We start from the raw sequence: 20,430 nt of genomic DNA on the forward strand, positions 1-20,430 counted from the left end.
GGGACGCCGCCTTTCCTGGCCGGGGGGACGCCGCCTTTCCTGGCTGGGGGACGCCATCATTCCTGGCCGGGGGGACGCCATCATTCCTGGCCGGGGGGACGCCATCATTCCTGGCCGGGGGGACGCCATCATTCCTGGCCGGGGGGACGCTATCATTCCTGGTAGGGGTCGTCTGCTTAGTGGTTGCAAGGCTCTTGGATTGTCTGGTCATGAAGAGGGGGCGGCCGAATTTTTTTATTTATTATTAACATCTTTAGGCAAAATTGTAATTAATTTTGTCAATAATCTGAGTAATTCAATTAGGTCTTATTAAAGTGAGGATAATGCTGGTATTCACTCTCACGCAGGACAGAGGGTCATACACAAGACAGTAGGTCTAAACTGTAGGCTGAAGCACATATATATCATGGTTATAATCAACTACATTAGACGATATACATTTTTTGTTTATATATACAAGAATCCTTACGCGTAAAGCCACTAATGCGCGTAGCGTTTCGGGCAGGTCCTTAATCTCTATTTTCCCTGGAATACGACCCGCCAAATCGTTTAACAACCAGGTACCCATTCACTGCTGGGTGAACAGAGGCTACAGTTAAGGATTGGCGCCCAGTCAATCCTCCCCGGGCTAGGATATGAACCAAAGCCAAATTGCTCGTGAACCACGGAGCGAGTGTGTTACCACTGCGCCACGCGGACATATTCGTAAAATGAAATATATAAATGCGACTTTCTTTTATGCATGGCCACATAAGGGCCGGGACGGATTCATAAGAACTTAAAACTAAAATAAATAAAAAAAAATCCATTCTTTAAAATGGACAAAATTTTTGTAGGATAAATTGTTAGGATGTCGTCCAGTACACCAGATTAAATTAAATAATTACATAGTTGGTGGTACAATAGGCCAGGGGGTCTAAAATCTTTTACAGTTTCACATTCAACAATATAGTGTTCAAGTGAATGCCTTAAAGGTTTGTCACAGAGTTTACAATCTGAATATTCTGGTAGTGGCTCAGCCTCACTATCCTGCCAGATGAGTGTATAGCCAAGGCGAGTTCGCGCAATAACTAAACCACATTACCTGGTCGGGTTACTGTGCTGACCATACAAATACCTATTATTACAAAAGTTGCCATACCTTTTAATACTGCAGCTTTCAGGTCTCTGGGCATATCTTGGTTCTAATTTTGAAGTAATCTCTTAAATGTATATATATTTAATTATAATATTAGACAGTCCAAAGTCACTGTTTTCTTTCGAGGAAGCCTCATTGGCCAGTCGATCTACAAAGTCATGCTTTTCCAGTTCCAACATGGGATGAAATCCAAACAAATTTTATATAACTGTTATATTATCATTGGCAAAAACAAAATCACATTTCATATAATATTAAAAGCTACTTCAACCATTAATTGTGATGGAAAGACTGCAGAACACATTTAATCACATATTAACCGAGATAAAAATCTGTGTAATCCAAAAGCAGTTATGCTAAAAAAAAATCATGCTTGGATACAAAAAAAAAACACTACAGGTTCCTGCCTGGACGAGTAATGAATGGTTCCAGCAGGTTAGCAATGAGACCTTCCACTAAACAACCCAGGTAATTGCCTCAGGGTCAAACATATTATTCCATAAATGACTTAACCTTCATAATCTCTCTAATAACACCAATTCCAGAATCGTATTATTTAATTTGTTTTGAGCGTGAGTGTTGTTTGACCTGACGGCAGTAATGAGTGAGGGGTTGAGCTTCGTAATGAGGTGGGGGTTCCGGAGGGTTCCTCCAGTCAGCATGGTGTTCCGGGTGGTTCCTCCAGTCAGCATGGTGTTCCGGGTGGTTCCTCCAGTCAGCATGGTGTTCCGGGTGGTTCCTCCAGTCACCATGATGTTCCGGATGGTTCCTCCAGTCATGATGGTGTTCCGGATGGTTCCTCCAGTCAGTATGGGTGTTCCGGATGGTTCCTCCAGTCAGTATGGGTGTTCCGGAGGGTTCCTCCAGTCAGCATGGTGTTCCGGGTGGTTCCTCCAATCAGCATGGGGTTCCGGGTGGTTCCTCCAGTCAGCATGGGGTTCCGGGTGGTTCCTCCAGTCAGTATGGTGTTCCGGGTGGTTCCTCCAGTCAGTATGGTGTTCCGGGTGGTTCCTCCAGTCAGTATGGTGTTCCGGGTGGTTCCTCCAGTCAGTATGGTGTTCCGGGTGGTTCCTCCAGTCAGCATGGGGTTCCGGGTGGTTCCTCCAGTCAGCATGGGGTTCCGGGTGGTTCCTCCAGTCAGTATGGTGTTCTGGGTGGTTCCCCCAGTCAGTATGGTGTTCCGGGTGGTTCCTCCAGTCAGCATGGGGTTCCGGGTGGTTCCTCCAGTCAGCATGGGGTTCCGGGTGGTTCCTCCAGTCAGCATGGGGTTCCGGGTGGTTCCTCCAGTCAGCATGGTGTTCTGGGTGGTTCCTCCAGTCAGTATGGTGTTCCGGGTGGTTCCCCCAGTCAGCATGGGGTTCCGGGTGGTTCCTCCAGTCAGCATGGGGTTCCGGGTGGTTCCTCCAGTCAGCATGGGGTTCCGGGTGGTTCCTCCAGTCAGTATGGTGTTCCGGGTGGTTCCTCCAGTCAGTATGGTGTTCCGGGTGGTTCCCCCAGTCAGCATGGGGTTCCGGGTGGTTCCTCCAGTCAGCATGGGGTTCCGGGTGGTTCCTCCAGTCAGTATGGTGTTCCGGGTGGTTCCCCCAGTCAGCATGGGGTTCCGGGTGGTTCCTCCAGTCAGCATGGGGTTCCGGGTGGTTCCTCCAGTCAGTATGGTGTTCCGGGTGGTTCCCCCAGTCAGCATGGGGTTCCGGGTGGTTCCTCCAGTCAGCATGGGGTTCCGGGTGGTTCCCCCAGTCAGCATGGGGTTCCGGGTGGTTCCCCCAGTCAGCATGGGGTTCCGGGTGGTTCCTCCAGTCAGCATGGGGTTCCGGGTGGTTCCTCCAGTCAGCATGGGGTTCCGGGTGGTTCCTCCAGTCAGCATGGGGTTCCGGGTGGGTTCAAGTCATTTGAAATTAGTACACCTCAAGATACTGGAATATAACGGAGGTACGACTAGCAGATCAACGTTTGGAATAGTTTTGATGCTTCAAATATACCAAAGGTGAACTATCACAGAAACTGAGTTGAAAACATTTATAAATGCTGAATAAATATATATATAGCTATACTGCGTATGTACTCCTATTTGTGCTTGCGGAGGTTGAGCTCTGGCTCTTTGGTCCCGCCTCTCAACTGTCAATCAACTGGTGTACAGATTCCTGAGCCTATTGGGCTCTATCATATCTACACTTGAAAATGTGTATGGAGTCTGCCTCCACCACATCACTTCCTAATGCATTCCATTTGTCAACCACTCTGACGCTTAAAAAGTTCTTTTTAATAAGTCTGTGGCTCATTTGGGAACTCAGTTTCTACCAGTATCCCCTAGTGCGTGTGCCCCTCGTGTTAAATAGCATGTCCTTATCTGCCCTATCAAGTCCTTTGAGAAGCTTGTATGTGATGATCATGTCCCCTCAACTCTTCTGTATTCTGACTTCCAGCGACGTGAGGTTTAATTCCCGTAGTCTCTCCTTGTAGCTCATACCTCTCAGCTCGGGTACTAGTCTGGTGGCAAACCTTTGAACCTTTTCCAGTTTAGTCTTATCCTTGACTAGATATGGACTATATGCTGGGCTGCATACTCAAGGATTGGCCTGACATATGTGGTGTACAAAGTTCTGAATGATTCCTTACACAAGTTTCTAAATGCCGTTCTTATGTTGGCCAACCTGGCACATGCCGCTGATGTTATCCTCTTGATATGGGCTGCAGGGGACAGGTCTGGCGTGATTTTTTTCTTATTTTATATATACAAGAGTTCTTAATTCTTGTACAGCCACTAGTACGCGTAGCGTTTCGGGCAAGTTCTTAATCCTATGTTCCCTGGGATACGACCCCCGCGAAGAATTATTTTTAGAAGTACCCATTTTACTGTTCAGTTGAACAAAGGCTACAGTTAAGGATTTGCGCCCAGTAAATCCTCCCCCGGTCAGGATACGAACCCAGGACAAAGCGCTCGCGGAACGCCAGGCGAGCGTCTTACCACTACGCCACAGAGATCAACCCCCAAGTCTTTCTCTCACTGATTCTTGAAGAATTTCATCTCTCAAATGATACCTTGTATCTGCCCTCCTGCTTCCTACACCTATCTTCATTACAGCACATTTGCTTGGGTTAAACTCTTAACAATCATTTGTTCGACCATTCCTTCAATTTGTCTAGATCTTCTTGAAGCCTCAAGCAGTCCTCCTGTCTAAATCCTTCTTATAATTTTGGCATCGTCAGCAAACATTGAGAGAAATGAGTCTATACCCCCCGGGTGATCATTTACATATATCAGAAACAAGATAGGACCGAGTACAGAGCCCCGCGTGACTCCACAGTGCTCCTGTGTGTGTGTGTACTCACCTATTTGTGCTTGCGGGGGTTGAGCTTTGTCTCTTTGGTCCTGCCTCTCAACTGTCAATCAACTGGTGTACAGGTTCCTGGGCCTACTGGGCTCTATCATATCTACATTTGAAACTGTGTATGGAGTCAGCCTCCACCACATCAGTTCCTAGTGCATTCCATTTATTAACTACTGTCACTGAATAACACACACACAAAAGACACTGAAACACTGGAAACACTGGAAACACCGACAGTGTGTGTGAGCACCCCTTTGCGTTAAGCTGCTGTTATCCATATATTTATTTATTTATTTATATACAAGAAGGTACATTGGGTTTGAGAGAATACATAGCATAGTATTTACAATCTTGTAAAGCCACTAGTACGCGCAGGGTTTCGGGCATATATACCCGACAGGAACCTAATTGCTTTCCTCCTCATAACGCATAATAAACAGACCACAAACTAGGGGTACATTTTTATTCGGAGTGACCCACAGAACCTGTTCCTGGAGGAGGTTGGCTTTCTAACGCACTCTTCTCCAAAATGAATCTGACACACAACAACACGCAACAGTTGAAACTATGAAGTGATAACGATGTGATTTGACATCGGCGGGCATTTCAATGGTGCCACCACTTCCCCCCCCCCCGTGGCCCACTCCGCCATCACGCCTAACTACCCTAATCATCGCCTAGGGCCAGTAATTCAACCATCATACATGAATTACCATGCCGGCGGCGGAGGCGACCTCGGGAGCTCTTCACCGACCGACCCGTTCGATCCCCCAGGCACCGTTAGCCTGGCGGGAGGTGATAACCCCATGATGCGATAATGACCAATAAACCTTATAGTGCTTATTATACCGTTATCATCCCCCCCCCCATCCTCCTCCTCAGAGCACCTAATGGCCATTGACTCGGCGCGACATTGACCTCAGCCAATTGGAAGCCTCACAACACGTCGTTTGGTATTACCGGCGTCCTCGTGAACTCTGGCTTCGGGATCCGGGTACCGGGAGAGACGCTGATCATACCAACAAAAACACAAATTGACAGTAGCAGAAAACGCGTACTATACGCAGGTCACGGATGATAGTCGTTGTACAGCGTAGTATACGCAGGTCACGGATGATAGTCGTTGTACAGCGTAGTATACGCAGGTCACGGATGATAGTCGTCGTACAGCGTACTATACGCAGGTCACGGATGATAGTCGTTGTACAGCGTAGTATACGCAGGTCACGGATGATAGTCGTTGTACCGCGTAGTATACGCAGGTCACGGATGATAGTCGTCGTACAGCGTAGTATACGCAGGTCACGGATGATAGTCGTCGTACAGCGTAGTATACGCAGGTCACGGATGATAGTCGTCGTACAGTGTAGTATACGCAGGCCACGGATGATAGTCGTCGTACAGTGTAGTATACGCAGGTCACGGATGATAGTCGTCGTACAGCGTACTATACGCAGGTCACGGATGATAGTCGTCGTACAGCGTAGTATACGCAGGTCACGGATGATAGTCGTCATCTGCTCGACCCCAGCTGTGTGTCTGCTCTTTTACCGGAAACTTTCTTTTGTTGTAAACAAGAAGAGAGTCGATTTGTTGATGGAGTTAAAGTTCACGGCGAGGCCCAGCTCCAGTTTCAACGTGAGATGGAGAGCATATAATGGGGATATATATATATAATATATATATAAAAATATATATACTGTATGTTAGATATTAAAGCTATGCGATGGGATCGATCGCGCATCCATGGGCTTTCTGAACACATGCACTACCGACTGCTCCATGATGGGCCTGTACCTGAGAGTCCAGGGACAACTGGGGCCCTAACTATCACCTAGGATCATAACTATTATCTATAGGGTCATAACTATCATCTATAGGGTCATAACTACTATTCTGGGTCATTAACCGAGAGGACCATTATCCATCCCCTGGGGGTCATTTTCCGCCCCTGGGGGTCATTTTCCGCCCCTGGGGGTCATTTTCCGCCCCTGGGGGTCATTTTCCGCCCCTGGGGTCATTTTCCGCCCCTGGGGTCATTTTCCGCCCCTGGGGGTCATTTTCCGCCCCTGGGGGTAATTTTCCGCCCCTGGGGGTCATTTTCCGCCCCTGGGGGTCATTTTCCGCCCCTGGGGGTCATTTTCCGCCCCTGGGGGTCATTATCCACCCGTGGGAGGTCACTATCCACCCCCCAAGAGTCATTACTCACCGGGAATAGGAAATGACATTGCAGACGAAGTTGCAAAACTTGCAACTAAGAGAAGAAATGTAGACATTTACATACCACAGAGTCTATCACAGATTAAGAAAGTAATTAGAAACAGAGCAATGCAAAAGATGTACAGTGACCACAACACAGAAGTTGCAACATCAGGATCTGCGGGTTGGTACAAGAATTCAACCAACTACGAACCACTTAGTTTGATGAAATGGAGCAGTAGAGCAACAGAAGTACACTTACATTGCATCAGGCTTGGATACCCATGTGCATGGGAAATAGGCTTACAGGTTCCGGAAGACGAGAGGAAATGTCAACACTGTGGAGAAATGCCCAACAGACCACTGGAACATTATCTAACACAGTGCACAGTTACAAACCCATTAAGACTTCACCTTAGATTCAACAGAGCAGAAGAAGTTGTTACACATATGGCAAAATCTTACTGAAGCGACCATACGAGTCATAAATACTCATACTCCGCCCAAGTAAAACAGAAACAATCAACACATCGTGGGCCAGCAAGAAGCTTAGGGCCTGCGCAGGAATATCCCTGCAAAAACAAAAAAAATAAAATAAAAATAAAAAAAATAATAATTAAATAAATTACCCACCCCCATGGCCATTATCCAACCCCCCGGAAGGTATTAACCCCTCGGAAGTTTAATCATGGCGATAAATCACTCTGTGGCATCGACCAATCACAACCGTGTGCCGGGAGTGACAGTTGATTGCTCAACGACTAGCATGTAGCGCCGGTCGCTGCGTGCTAGTCGTTGGGCGCCGGTCACTGCGTGCTAGTCATTGGGCGCCGGTCGCTACGTGTTAGTCGTTGGGCGCAGGTCGCTACGTGCTAGTTGTTGAGCGCCGGTCGCTACATGGTAGTCGTTGAGCGCCAGTCGCTACATGTTAGTCAAAATCAAAAAATCAAAATGTTTATTTAGGTAAGGTACATACATAAAAGAGATTTTACAGAGAGTGATGGATTTATAGATAGGGCTAGTACATACAATGCCTAAAGCCACTATTACGCAAAGCGTTTCGGGCATAAAAACTTAAATGAGTCGTTGAGCGCTAGTCGCTAAATATGTTTTAGCGACCGAAAGCGGCTCTGCCCGAAACGCTGCACGTACTAGTGGCTTTACAAGATTGTAATTACTATACTATGTATCCTCACAATCCCAATGTACCTTCTTGTATATAAATAAATAAATGTTGCGTATTTTAGCCCTGTGTGTCGAGAGCATTTGATTTGTCCCCGGGGGCGATGACGGATTGCTCTTCTCTGGCAGCACTGGCGCTCACCTCATAGATCACGGTTATATCTGGGTGGGGCCCTGTGAACCACCTTCTCTGGGTCTTCCCTCTCTAGGTCCCTCTATGGACCTCCTTCCCTAGGGGTCCCTTCTCTGTAGGGCCCCTCTGTGGGCTGTGTTGTTTCTGAAACCATGTTTGCGGTTATACTTCTTGTCCTCTTCCACGTACTTGACTAGTCTGTCTGGTTTATCATGTTATCGAATATTTTACCTAGTATCTCGAACTGGAAATTTGGGAAAGGCGGTTTTCTTGGCTTAGGGATTAATGACAAGGATTAATTTCGATGAAGGTGAGGGTAATTTCTGATGAAGATATGGCCCAGATGCTGTATCGACATTTTAATATACATATGCAGTGATGGATTGTCTCCACTTGATTCTTTGTCAATACCAGTTTGTTTATTTTGCTAATGCCAGCTGGTGTCTTGTTCTTAAGACCTCCAATTGTTGTATGGAGCTTTTCAATCACTGTGGTTCATGTTCATTGTGTATTTTAAGGTCTATTGTGTTCACTTGTAGTAAAGGTCTATTGTGTTCATTTGTAGTAAAGGTCTCTTGTGTGCGTCAGTAGTAAGGTTCCATCTCTGTTTTAACTATAATTGTCCCAATCTGTGTTGGGACAAATGAATATCTTTTCGCCCTCATCCTCATCACTCACTGTGAGGTTTGTCACCCTCATTCCTCTGTAAAGCTTGTCTCGGCTGTATTCCACCTCAGGCAAATCGGAACAGAAATTCCTCCCCCACCCCAAGTTTGAACCACTAAAGTTCCATTGCAAGAAAGCTTTAAATGGTGTCACGTGCAGTTTCAGATTACTGGAATGGCTCCTTTCCGGTCCCGGCGGCCAGGAAAAACATGTTGACCTTTTGCGTTTCTCGTTTTATAGTTGTTATGGTCTATTTTGCACCGTGTGTTTAGTGGATACCAACCATTTGTTACTTGGCCTCAGATGATGAATAGAACGGTCCAGGAAAAAACAAAAGAGAAACGTTTTGCCACTAATGTGTGTGTTGCCACTAATATGTGGTTCAAAAGGTGGGTTTCACGGGTCATTGTGTCGGGTGCGCTTCTCAGGTCAAGCGTGGCCTCACTTATGGTGTATGTGACGTTAAGCGCTATTAATAAGCCTTCAGGAAAGGCTCAATATTCCATTAACAATTCAGTAAAGGATCAATGTCCCATTGACAAGACTACAGTAAATGATCAATATCCCATTAACAAGACTACAGTAAAGATTAGAACATTAACAACACTACAAGAAAGGTTAGAACATCTTTCACAAAGGAGGTTAGACAGCTGACAATTACAGATTAATATCAAACCTACCGATATTATAAAAAATATTTGATAAAATTATTTACAAACAACTTCTACCTTGTAAAATTCAACATATTAAGTCCTAGCCAGTTTGACTTCCGATCCCAAAAGCGATGCAATTATTAGTTTGATATAATCTTCACATCCCGTGACAAAAATGAGTTCCAGATTGGCCTCTTCATTGATTTGGTTAAGGCCTTTGATACGGTAAATCATATTTACCTCCTACTTTAACTTCGTCACTATGGAATACAAGGCCTTGCCCTGAACTATATCCGATTACATCTTAATAACAGACCAATATGTAGCCATCAATGACAACCTCTCCCACTCTACCGTTAACCATAGGAGTGACACAGGGCAGCATCTTAGGCCCTCTCTTATTTCTTATACTATACGTTAGTGACTTGCGAAATGTCTCTAACGTTCTTAAAAACACACTATTTGCTGACGATACTACTTTCATCTGTTCAAATCCCAATCCACGCACTAAATAATATTGTAAATAACGAATTAAAAGTGTTCACTCATGGATATCATCAACCAACAAACTCCCACTAAACATAAAGTCCTACTACATTTTATTTGGAAGCAAATCATCAAACCAAATTCCCTTAAGATAGACAATCTCAACATTAATCTGGCAAACGCAATGTACAGTACCACCTTATATATATAAATACTTAATAAAAACACTATTTATTAACGGATACCTGGTTGATGGGGTTCTGGGAGTTCTTCTACTCCCCAAGCCCGGCCCGAGGCCAGGCTCGACTTGTGAGAGTTTGGTCCACCAGGCTGTTGCTTGGAGCGGCCCGCAGGGCCACGTACCCACCACAGCCCGGCTGATCCGGAACTTTTCTTAGAAAACCGTCCAGTTTTCTCTTGAAAATGTCCACGGTTGTTCCGGCAATATTTCTTATGCTCGCTGGGAGGACGTTGAACAACCGCGGACCGCGGTTGTTCATGGGAGGTTGGGAGGCCGAAAGATTGCTGGATGCCAGGATAGTGCTGCTACTAAATTCAGGTCAATAAAGTACATGCAAGTGAGTTGGCCAGGTTTTAGGATTAGGATAAAGTGCATATATAAACAAAAATATAAGAGAGGGGGGTAAATAAGGGTACAGTACAAATTAAGACACTTATAATAGTACGGTATAAGTATACAAAGCAGGTATAAAAGGTATTGTCCTAGACCAAAAATATGGATTAGAGTGATATGGAGACTTGATTTTTCAAGTACTGTAAAGTACTACACGGTAAATGTAAATAAGATTCTGTGTACAGGGAAGAGAGAATGGAGAGGTGAGCCTAAACGATGCAAGTGACAGAGAGAAGAGACAATAGGAAAAGGCTAGGAAAGATGCCTAAAAAAAATTTACCAAATGAAGATTGTTAAAAACAAAGTTCTTGGAATATAAGAGTACAAAGGTTTCCGTAACAGGATATAGAAAAAAGTAAAAAGGTTACTGTTAATAAAAAAAAATTAAATACATTTATAAAAATTAAAAGCTGTTTTGGAAGTAAAGAAGTAATGAAGATAATGCAAAATTGCAGGCCCAAAAGAGAAAGAGATGTAATACAGATGGAAGGCTGTTATCTATTTTCATTGAGATATTAGAGCAGTGGCAAAAATATCATTTAGGAGAATGTAAGAGATGTGGTGGAACAGTTTTAATACAATTGTGGAACACCGTATAAAGTTTAAGTTAGGGTAGCCATAAACTAAAAATCTGGGAAAATTCCAGGAATGGACGGAATAACACCAGAGATGTGATTACTGTACTCTTATAGACTGGAGGCACAAAACGGTGAATTCTTAAGAAATCAGAAGTGGTAGATAATTAGACAAAGATAGATGTAATTTTTTCATACACATTGAATGTACCAACTATAGGGAAAATTATGAGGAATAAGTTTTAATACCATGATTGGATAAAGGTCCAAGATGGCTTGAATCATTAACACTGTTTACCTGCTTTCATATGTGTTCGTAATACTTTTTTAATAGGGAAATGGGTTTAGTATTTCTCACAAGAAAATAGATTTCCTGTACATACCTGGGAATATATTTGGAAGCATCATACAGTAATTGAAAGGGGGTGGGAATTAACAATGCAACATAATTGGAGAGGAAGGTAGTTTTAGAAATGACATTAAATGTGAAGATCCAATTTTTTTTTTTAGTTAACCAAAGCCAGAGTTCCCTACATACCTCACTTTTTTTTATGCCTGTACCTACCTGCATTAAAAAAAAGTTAAAGTTACAACATACACAGCAGTCATGGAACTGATGAAGGTTATGATGGTTGAGATAAGTGCAACAATATCAAAAGTATGTAATATATGATGCGAGTTTTTCATTGTAAAAACACGGAATTAAACTAACATTCTAGGTGTCATTGTGTATACCATCGTCCAGCCCCTAAGCTTCTCTATATACAATATAAATTTATGACTGAAGTAAAACACGTGTACAAGTAAATAGAAAGTTGAGTAAAAGTTGTGAAATGTGTGGGATTACAAGGTTGTGTAACGTGTATGCCTTTTAACAATATAAATTGTGCAGAAAACAGTGTGAGCAGAGGTTCAGTGTAAGAGAAAAAAACTGAAAATTAGCAGTGTTTTAAGTTAAAATATATTAATAGTAGTAGATAGATGAGAATGGATGAATTATGTATACAGTATGTGTATTTAGGGCAAGTTGAGAAGTAGTGCACTGTATTGAAATTTAAATACGGTACAGTTACCTTATATATGATATGTGAAAGTGATGTTGAGAGTACTGGACAATTAGAGGGGGAAAGTGGATGGTGCAAAGAAAGCCTTGGTTAGGAAAAGTGAGATAGGTACAGATGCATTAAAGTAATTATCATAATTAAGCACTAAGCCAGTGTGACTATTAAAGCACTATGCATATCGCAGATGATAAAAAGCATTTATAGATATCATTCAGGATGCAAATATGGGAGTAGAACACTTAAATTTTTCTTCATTGAAGGTATCCGATTCACTGAGAATTTTTTCATGTACAGTATTTGGTGTAAAAGGACAGTTGAAAAGAAGTACAATAATTATTCTAACCCCCTAATATATGACTGTGAAACACTGGTGTGGGGCATTAATACAAAACATAATAAAATACTAGAGGTGGACAATCCGAGTGCATGTGTGGTATTTTCGCTATAATGTCAGGCCCGTTCTTGACCATTAATGTTCCAGGCATCTTTGGGTCCTACTCTAAATTTGGTGTCAAAATGTTTGTAAATGAATTTGCTAGAGTGTAGATGCCATAAAATATTTATCTTTATAATAGATTAAGCATAATGGTGTTGAATATATGAATTTTCATAAAAATGTCAACATTCCTCATCTATTTTTCAACATGAATAAAAATATAAACAAATATGGAAATGTGCACACATTAGTAGTTTATATGACAGTAAACAAAACATAACTCGTACATTTTCTGGCACAAAATTTAGAAATAGTGAAAATATTCACAAGCAGAGCAATTATTGAGTAGAAAGTAGTTGGCTGATGTGATCTACCTGAATTTACCCGAGGGCCACTAACCCACTAGTGGCCGCAATGAAGACAGGAAGTCGGTGGCTTGTCATAGGTCCCCCCCCCCATGTGCTGGATAATAAAGTTAAGCAGTTATGGGATTTACGGCTTTGACAGGTAGGCGGTTTCATGGGGTTATAACCCTATGGGTGAAGAATCATATATCCTGCACTGTGGCTTGTTGAGCTTGAAACCGTTACTCCTTGTCTACATTACATCTGACCTTTTGAAGAAGTTGTGCAGATAAACATCATTCAAATTGTTCAGTATTTTGAACATTTTGATGAGCTCAGCCATGTTTGGTTTGCAGCGTTGTTAGCCTTCTGGCCCTCAACCTGTCCTGGTATGAGAATTTATCTCGGGATGGTCCCCTGATACTTTGACTAGTCCCCTACTAAGCTATTTATACACTATGCTCCAAAAAAATTACTGGAAAGTAATTTTCTGTAATTTCAAGATGGATGACACGTTTGGTGTCATTGGAACATTTACTGTTGGAGTATGGATGACGCATTTTATCATAATCAGAACGCTCGAGTGTTAAGAGGCTAGATACAATTAGGAATAGTACAGTAATATTATCAAAATGCCTGCATATAAATCTACCAGGTATTGCTATGAATATCTTTAGTCTTTTTTTTCATCCTTTCCAAATGAGAGTGCCTGTCAATCCCATGGAGAAATATGAAACAGGGTTCCCTATAATTTGCGACACAAGAAGTCTTCTTCTTAAGCTGCGTCTTGTGCCAAGATCTGTGCTGATGGCTTTGGATGACCAACTGAGAATTGCCAGAGAGGTGTCTTATCAAGTATTCCTTGTCTTTGTTGATGGTGTTCAGCACTGGATCCACTGTCATCTCATTAGTTCTCCACTGATTATCATGCTGCTTTTCTTTTTGTTTTATTTTCTTTCATTATGTGATATATTAAGGAGCACCCATCTAGTGATGGTTGAGGTATTCAATATGAAAACAGGACCACTAATAAAATATTCCAATAAAATATTTACTAACATTATTATTAGGTGACTGTAGGTCTTTAGACACTAATAAAGGTACTGTGGCAGATATGTACAGAATAAAATATTTAATACTATCAGTAACTCTTATGATTAAAAAATCCATCTAACTATAAGTGACCTTTTATCGTTACTGTGTTATGTAGCATTTATTTCATTGACAACACATGATAGTGTTGAAATTAACTGTTGAAACCCAAAAACAGCATGTCAAACTCTCGTCAGTTCTGCTATAGTATATAAAATTCATAGTTTAAATGGGATACATTTTCTAACAACCCACTGCACATCTTTTAAACACTCTTATGGACACAGAAGGAGAAAAAATAATACTACTACTACTGTATTGCTGTAATTATTCACTTGTACATTTGTCAACATTGCCTCAAACTTGAGCAATAAACTGCTTCACTCCGTCCTTGACCTTATTTTAGGTAAAACAATAGAGAAACCTGGACTAAACAGTATTAACATTTGCAAAATGATTTTGTCCAAATGATGGCCATGGAGTTTCACTTTAACCTTAAACTATACTATTGCACAACATTATTCTTTTTTTGAATTCATGTATGCACCATTTCAGTGTCAAAGAATATTTCCAACTAAGTCTAAATATAAGAATAAAATGTGGTATAAATTATACATTAAAGAAAAATATAGAATTAGTATACAAACTTGAATATTTCTTATATGGCATACTTATATACAAATCAGAAGTTCAACAATAGAATGGCACCAATAAATCAAAATAACAACATCTACTGTATTAGTAATTGATAAACGGCAAAAATCCCTAAGAAATGGTTGAAATGGATGGAAGTATTGTGATATACAGTACAGATATGTCTGCACTAAGCTGGGTCTAACACCTGAGAACACACCTGACCCGCATCAACTAAATAATACTTTCTAAACGAGACGGCATCAAAGAAAAACATCAAAATTTAAAAAAAGGATCGTGACTGCAGCATAATATAAATGGCGTGTGTAAGATATTGTGACAAGAAAAAAAGCAATGAAAGAGTGCAAGCAAGACCATTATATTGTTGGAAATGGTAAAGATGATGAAGCAATAAAGTGAATGCTGTATACTAACTTGTTTTTATCATTATTATAAAGCAGTTTAAATTAGTTTTAATTTCATGTATCATACTAGCATACAGTAATAATTTAAACAAATAATCATTGGCACCTAGTTACTATTATACTGTATAACTAAACAAAAACTATACAACAAAGTCAAAATACCCAAAATCTAAATGAATTTAACAAACCTTAATTAAAACGACAAATTGTCAGTGCTTTTTTGCCCTCACACTGGATTCTCATAAGAGATTTCTGTCTAGTATATGTGTGTGTGTGTGTGTGTGTGTGTGTGTGTGTGTGTATGTATGTATGTATGTCATTAAACACAATGGCATTGAAACAATAGCCAGTATGTTGTGTTTAATGACATTTGTATAAGAGAACCTGCTTCCAAAACATAGTAATATGAATGTATGTATGTACTGTATGTTTATACATAATCCTACCATGAATACATAATTTCATATTACACACAATTCAATTCAAATATATATCAAGACCTGAAATTGATATCAATAGTTAGTTTTAAAGTGTTTTTTCCTTATCACGAGAGAAAATGCAATGTAAATTGGGAGTATTAAGATACAAAATGGTTGTTAAATTTGTCACAAATGGCAAAAAGTTTGTAATCAAATCTGTATATATATAATAACAAGTTTTATCATCCTATTACATAATATTTACCAGATGTAGTATTTCAGTTCCTGTTAATTTTTTGGATTTAATGTATAAGCTGAACTCTATTTTCTTTGCTTCCTATAGTGACAAAAATTTCAATTAACATTAACTGCAGCCTAAGGGTTGATAGCTGTAGTGTGCAAATATTGTGAAGTCGAAGCCTAATACAGTACTGTATTTATGATACTTTAGAAAAAACATTCCATCACTCTGCCTCTGTTACATACACACAATGTAATTGTCATCAAAATAATATACTTGTACTTTTTAATACATTCTTCATTTATAAATTTTTGCAAACAAATCATGTTACATAACAAACATATTGATATTGAAAAGTTAGAAATCCACAATGACCTTTGCCCAGATCGTTTTGGATTTTTGACGCTCGACAGTCAGTGTACCATATCCAGCACACATACCGGTGCTTACAGTTAGTGGCACTCAATTAGGAATGTATAGGGGGTATGGGCACTCGATTAGGAATGTAAATTCCAGGAATTTACTTGGCAAGGGTAGAGGGCAAATAAACCAATGCTATTAAATTTCTTTCAGAGTAATAAGAGTACCTGTTGAATTTAGTTTGAGAATTTAAAACAAAATCTTGCGTCGAGTGTAATGTACCCATTGGACCCTTACTCTAATAAGCCTCACTCTATCGAATTCCTGCATGGAATAGACCCTTACTCTATCGAATTCCTGCATGGGACAAACAGTTAATGTTCATTGGATCAAACATATGCTAGTTTCTATGAAGATTATTCACTTAAACCTGTATATGTATTGGTGGGTATAGGCTCCACCAAAACAATTAAAATAAAATATGGCCTAGGGGTTTGCCAGCGGCCTGACTAGCCCAACTAACAGACAGGCTTCTTCCCCAGATACAGTAGTTTCTTTGAGCGAGTTTACAATTTATATTTATCACATATCTTACCAAATTTACATAAAGTAATGTATATGTACAGTAATACATAAATATCTAAAAAATACTTTTAATGATTTTTCATGGTAAATAGAGAAGGAGCACTAGAAATGTAATAAAATTTGTGAACTATTCATCAAACACTGATACACACACATGGATAAAAAAAAAAAGGAAATCCTTTACTTATTGTTGTATTGGCAATTCTTAATGTCTTGGTAACACTTATGGCCTGGTATTGAGTTACTTGTACTTGAACTGTATTTTCTGTTGCAGACGATGTGTCACAATAACGTGGCATAAGATATGAAGACTTAACCACACACCAGAAAATGAGGAGACGACGACGTATCGACTTGATGATAGTCCACGACGGACCGAAACATCGTCGTCTCCTCATTTTCTGGTGTGTGATTGTCTTCATATATTTTGTTACCAAATGAAAATTTATTAATGTATTTGTATAACTTTTTTCATTAAATTTTTTTAGTAGTACTACCACTAGAAAGCACAGGGCCATTCTTAATATAACAAAAATGTCAAAAACAAGAAAGTTTTTAGCCATTTTAACCCATGGAAAGAATAGAGCAAAACAGAAATAATGCCACAGTGAAAGGATGATGGGGATCAATAAGTAACAAAACTTAGCTTAAAAATAGGGGCACTCAACTAGGGGTGGTATGTAACTGTGGGTAGAACATAACAGTTTGGGAGTTAAGGGGCAGGCAATTTACAACACTGGGAAAACTATCATTGATAAAGTTTATGATTTAGTTGTGCGTGTTAACCGAGGTATTATAATTCAGTAGTTTGTTGACAAACATTAGGAACCTTTAACATTAATTTAGATACTGAGCTTGCCATTAAATTCAGTCAGCAGACAGGAAGATTTTACGTCACACATCTGGTCAAAGCAGCAGAAATGCATTTTTACTATTTGTTTTAGGATAAACTTAATTTTTATAACAAATTATATAATACAAATACAGTACACAGTCCAGGCAAATTAATAAGTGTAAATATTGATTGTATATAACCTTTAAAGCCAAGCTCTGTTCTTGTTTTAATTAATGGTCTCTGCATTTATATTGTTCTTGAGGTAACTACCTAAGTGTAGTTGCAAGAGACTGATCTCCTGAGACTGATGGATGCCTTCTACTAGTTGCAAGATGGGAGGTGTGCTCATGGTGTTCTGTCTTCCCTATAATCTTTTATCATGTGATGCTTTGACACTACTGACAGGTATTACGTTAGAGACAACATTTCCGGCTGTATGATCCATCTTCTTGCTTTGATGGCGTGAAATTATGGGCATATGTCATATTAGATATCGCAAAAGAGTGGTCAGGATTTATGTTACCAAAATTGCTAAATATTTTAGATGATCTGTCCTGTTGTACTTTACCCCAAGTTTCATTACATGCACAAACAAGTTTCAGGACACTTAAATATGTCCTTGAAAACAAAATAATTAATAAATATATAGTAATACAATCAGTCAGAATTATAATCCAAGTTTAACACACAAAACTATTAGAATGATAAGCATTTGCATCTGATAATCCCCCTTTCCCCCGAAGTACTTGAAGAGTGCGTCTACAAACCGGAACACCTTGTGACATACGAATATTTTGAAATCGCACGAAGAAAACTAGCATAGAGAAAAATGATAACCATAATCTGACCTAATCCAGTGTTAACATGGCTTAGGTCATTGCCACTGCACAACAGGAACAAGAAAGTGCATTACTATGAATGGCCTTGTGTCAAATCTAGTATAAAGAAAATTATAATGAAAACTCTCAGTGGGAAACGTCTGGCCAATTTTTTATTTTACCCAAAGTGCAACCCTCATTTGAGTAGATTTATACAAAGGGTGTGTCCACAAGGTATGGATGCTGAATACCAGCCAGTTACAAATCCTATTTCTATTTCATGTGGCATAAAATATATAAATAATACATCATTAGAAAACATATGGCATAACTTGGAGATATTAATCTATAAAATGACACAAGTCTTACCTGTAGTTGTAATGCTTATGTAGATATTAACCAAAATACACGAATGACAAGAATTATTTTGCATGCCTAGGATCTCGCCATTGCATTGCTGCTAGCCAGACAGTAGGTTATATAGAATAGTATCGCCCATTTTTAAAGACATTTTGCTAGTACGTATGTTACGACCCTGGGTTCTCCAGTGGAAACCAGAGGTCAAAACTTGAGCTATTAAACTTTCTGATAGTACAGTTGAGTGCATCACGAACGGCAATTGTTTGTATCTTCCCTGCCAGACGTAAGACTATTATTGTTTCTCGAAGAGCATTTAAAGACTGAGCTGGGGGTTGATTATTAAATAATAACATAGGCACCAACTTTGCTTACTAATACTTTCTAATCATTTGTAAAGTAACAATACGTTGCATAGGGGAAGATCTTTAATGTGCTTAGCTGCACGATCAATTAGGCTCCTTCCGGCACCACGACATGAGGGAGACTAGCTGGTCGCTAGGAGTTTTCTTCTCTGGCTGGCGTTCGTGCGGATGAGACCTACTCTGTGGCTGCACCCCTACTCTTCTCCCTTCTCCTCTTACTTATTTCCCTTACCTGAAGTTCCTGTACCCTTAAGTTAAGTACGGGGCATTATTAAGTGTACCTACTCTGGTAGTAACGATTGGTGAGACCTGGGGGTAGTATTTGCCAGTGTTTTGGGTACCCCTAAGTGTTGTGTTTTGTATTAGGGTCCCACGTGGTTTCCCTACCCTAAGCTGCAACCAGCTTCAGTGCTTATCCAGTAGTACTTTACCCTAGCTTGTTCTTAGTGTAAACCTTGTATCCTGCCTACGTGGACCAAGGCTTTTAACGTAAGATAGTGTGGTAAAGTTATTATTATTATTGTTATTGGTGTGAGTGTATATGGGGGGTTGTTAAGGGGTTAATAAATAAGTACATGAATTACAGAGTATCCCTTCTTCCTGTGTGGGAGCGCATTGATCAACCCTTAGACTAACATATATGGTCCAGTAGCAAGTTATTACTACTGTGGATAGTTTATTTTGGGGGCCGGGCCTTTTAGCTCTCCCATATTTGATACTCTGTCTTCTAACTACCCTTACCCCTTAATAGTACCAAGTCCCCCATAGAAGCCCACACACATATATTTTATAACAAGCTTGTTATAATTAACAAGCTTGTTATAAAATATATGTGTGTGGGCTTCTATGGGGGACTTCGTACTATTAAGGGGTAAGGGTAGTTAGAAGACAGAGTATCAAATATGGGAGAGCTAAAAGGCCCGGCCCCCAAAATAAACTATCCACAGTAGTAATAACTTGCTACTGGACCATATATGTTAGTCTAAGGGTTGATCAATGCGCTCCCACACAGGAAGAAGGGATACTCTGTAATTCATGTACTTATTTATTAACCCCTTAACAACCCCCCATATACACTCACACCAATAACAATAATAATAATAACTTTACCACACTATCTTACGTTAAAAGCCTTGGTCCACGTAGGCAGGATACAAGGTTTACACTAAGAACAAGCTAGGGTAAAGTACTACTGGATAAGCACTGAAGCTGGATGCAGCTTAGGGTAGGGAAACCACGTGGGACCCTAATACAAAACACAACACTTAGGGGTACCCAAAACACTGGCAAATACTACCCCCAGGTCTCACCAATCGTTACTACCAGAGTAGGTACACTTAATAATGCCCCGTACTTAACTTAAGGGTACAGGAACTTCAGGTAAGGGAAATAAGTAAGAGGAGAAGGGAGAAGAGTAGGGGTGCAGCCACAGAGTAGGTCTCATCCGCACGAACGCCAGCC

General features: G+C 40.4%; 2 protein-coding genes across 4 annotated transcripts in view; both read left to right on the forward strand.

The window, feature by feature from the left end:
* The window catches only part of LOC123759588 (maternal embryonic leucine zipper kinase), a 134,955-nt gene that overhangs the window by 60,607 nt on the left and 53,918 nt on the right, over positions 1–20,430 (forward strand). The gene's annotated exons all lie outside the window — the stretch shown is intronic.
* Positions 2,011–3,126, forward strand: LOC138359523 (uncharacterized PPE family protein PPE24-like). The gene has a single exon (XM_069318863.1). The coding sequence runs from the start codon at positions 2,011–2,013 to the stop codon at positions 3,124–3,126; it is 1,116 nt and encodes a 371-aa protein (XP_069174964.1).

This window comes from Procambarus clarkii, chromosome 8 (genome assembly GCF_040958095.1).
Source record: "Procambarus clarkii isolate CNS0578487 chromosome 8, FALCON_Pclarkii_2.0, whole genome shotgun sequence".
Taxonomy (NCBI): Eukaryota; Metazoa; Arthropoda; class Malacostraca; order Decapoda; family Cambaridae; genus Procambarus; species Procambarus clarkii.

Coding starts and splice junctions, on each gene's coding strand:
- LOC138359523 (XM_069318863.1), top strand. CDS start 2,011: ATGGTGTTCCGGGTGGTTCCTCCAATCAGCATGGGGTTCCGGGTGGTT.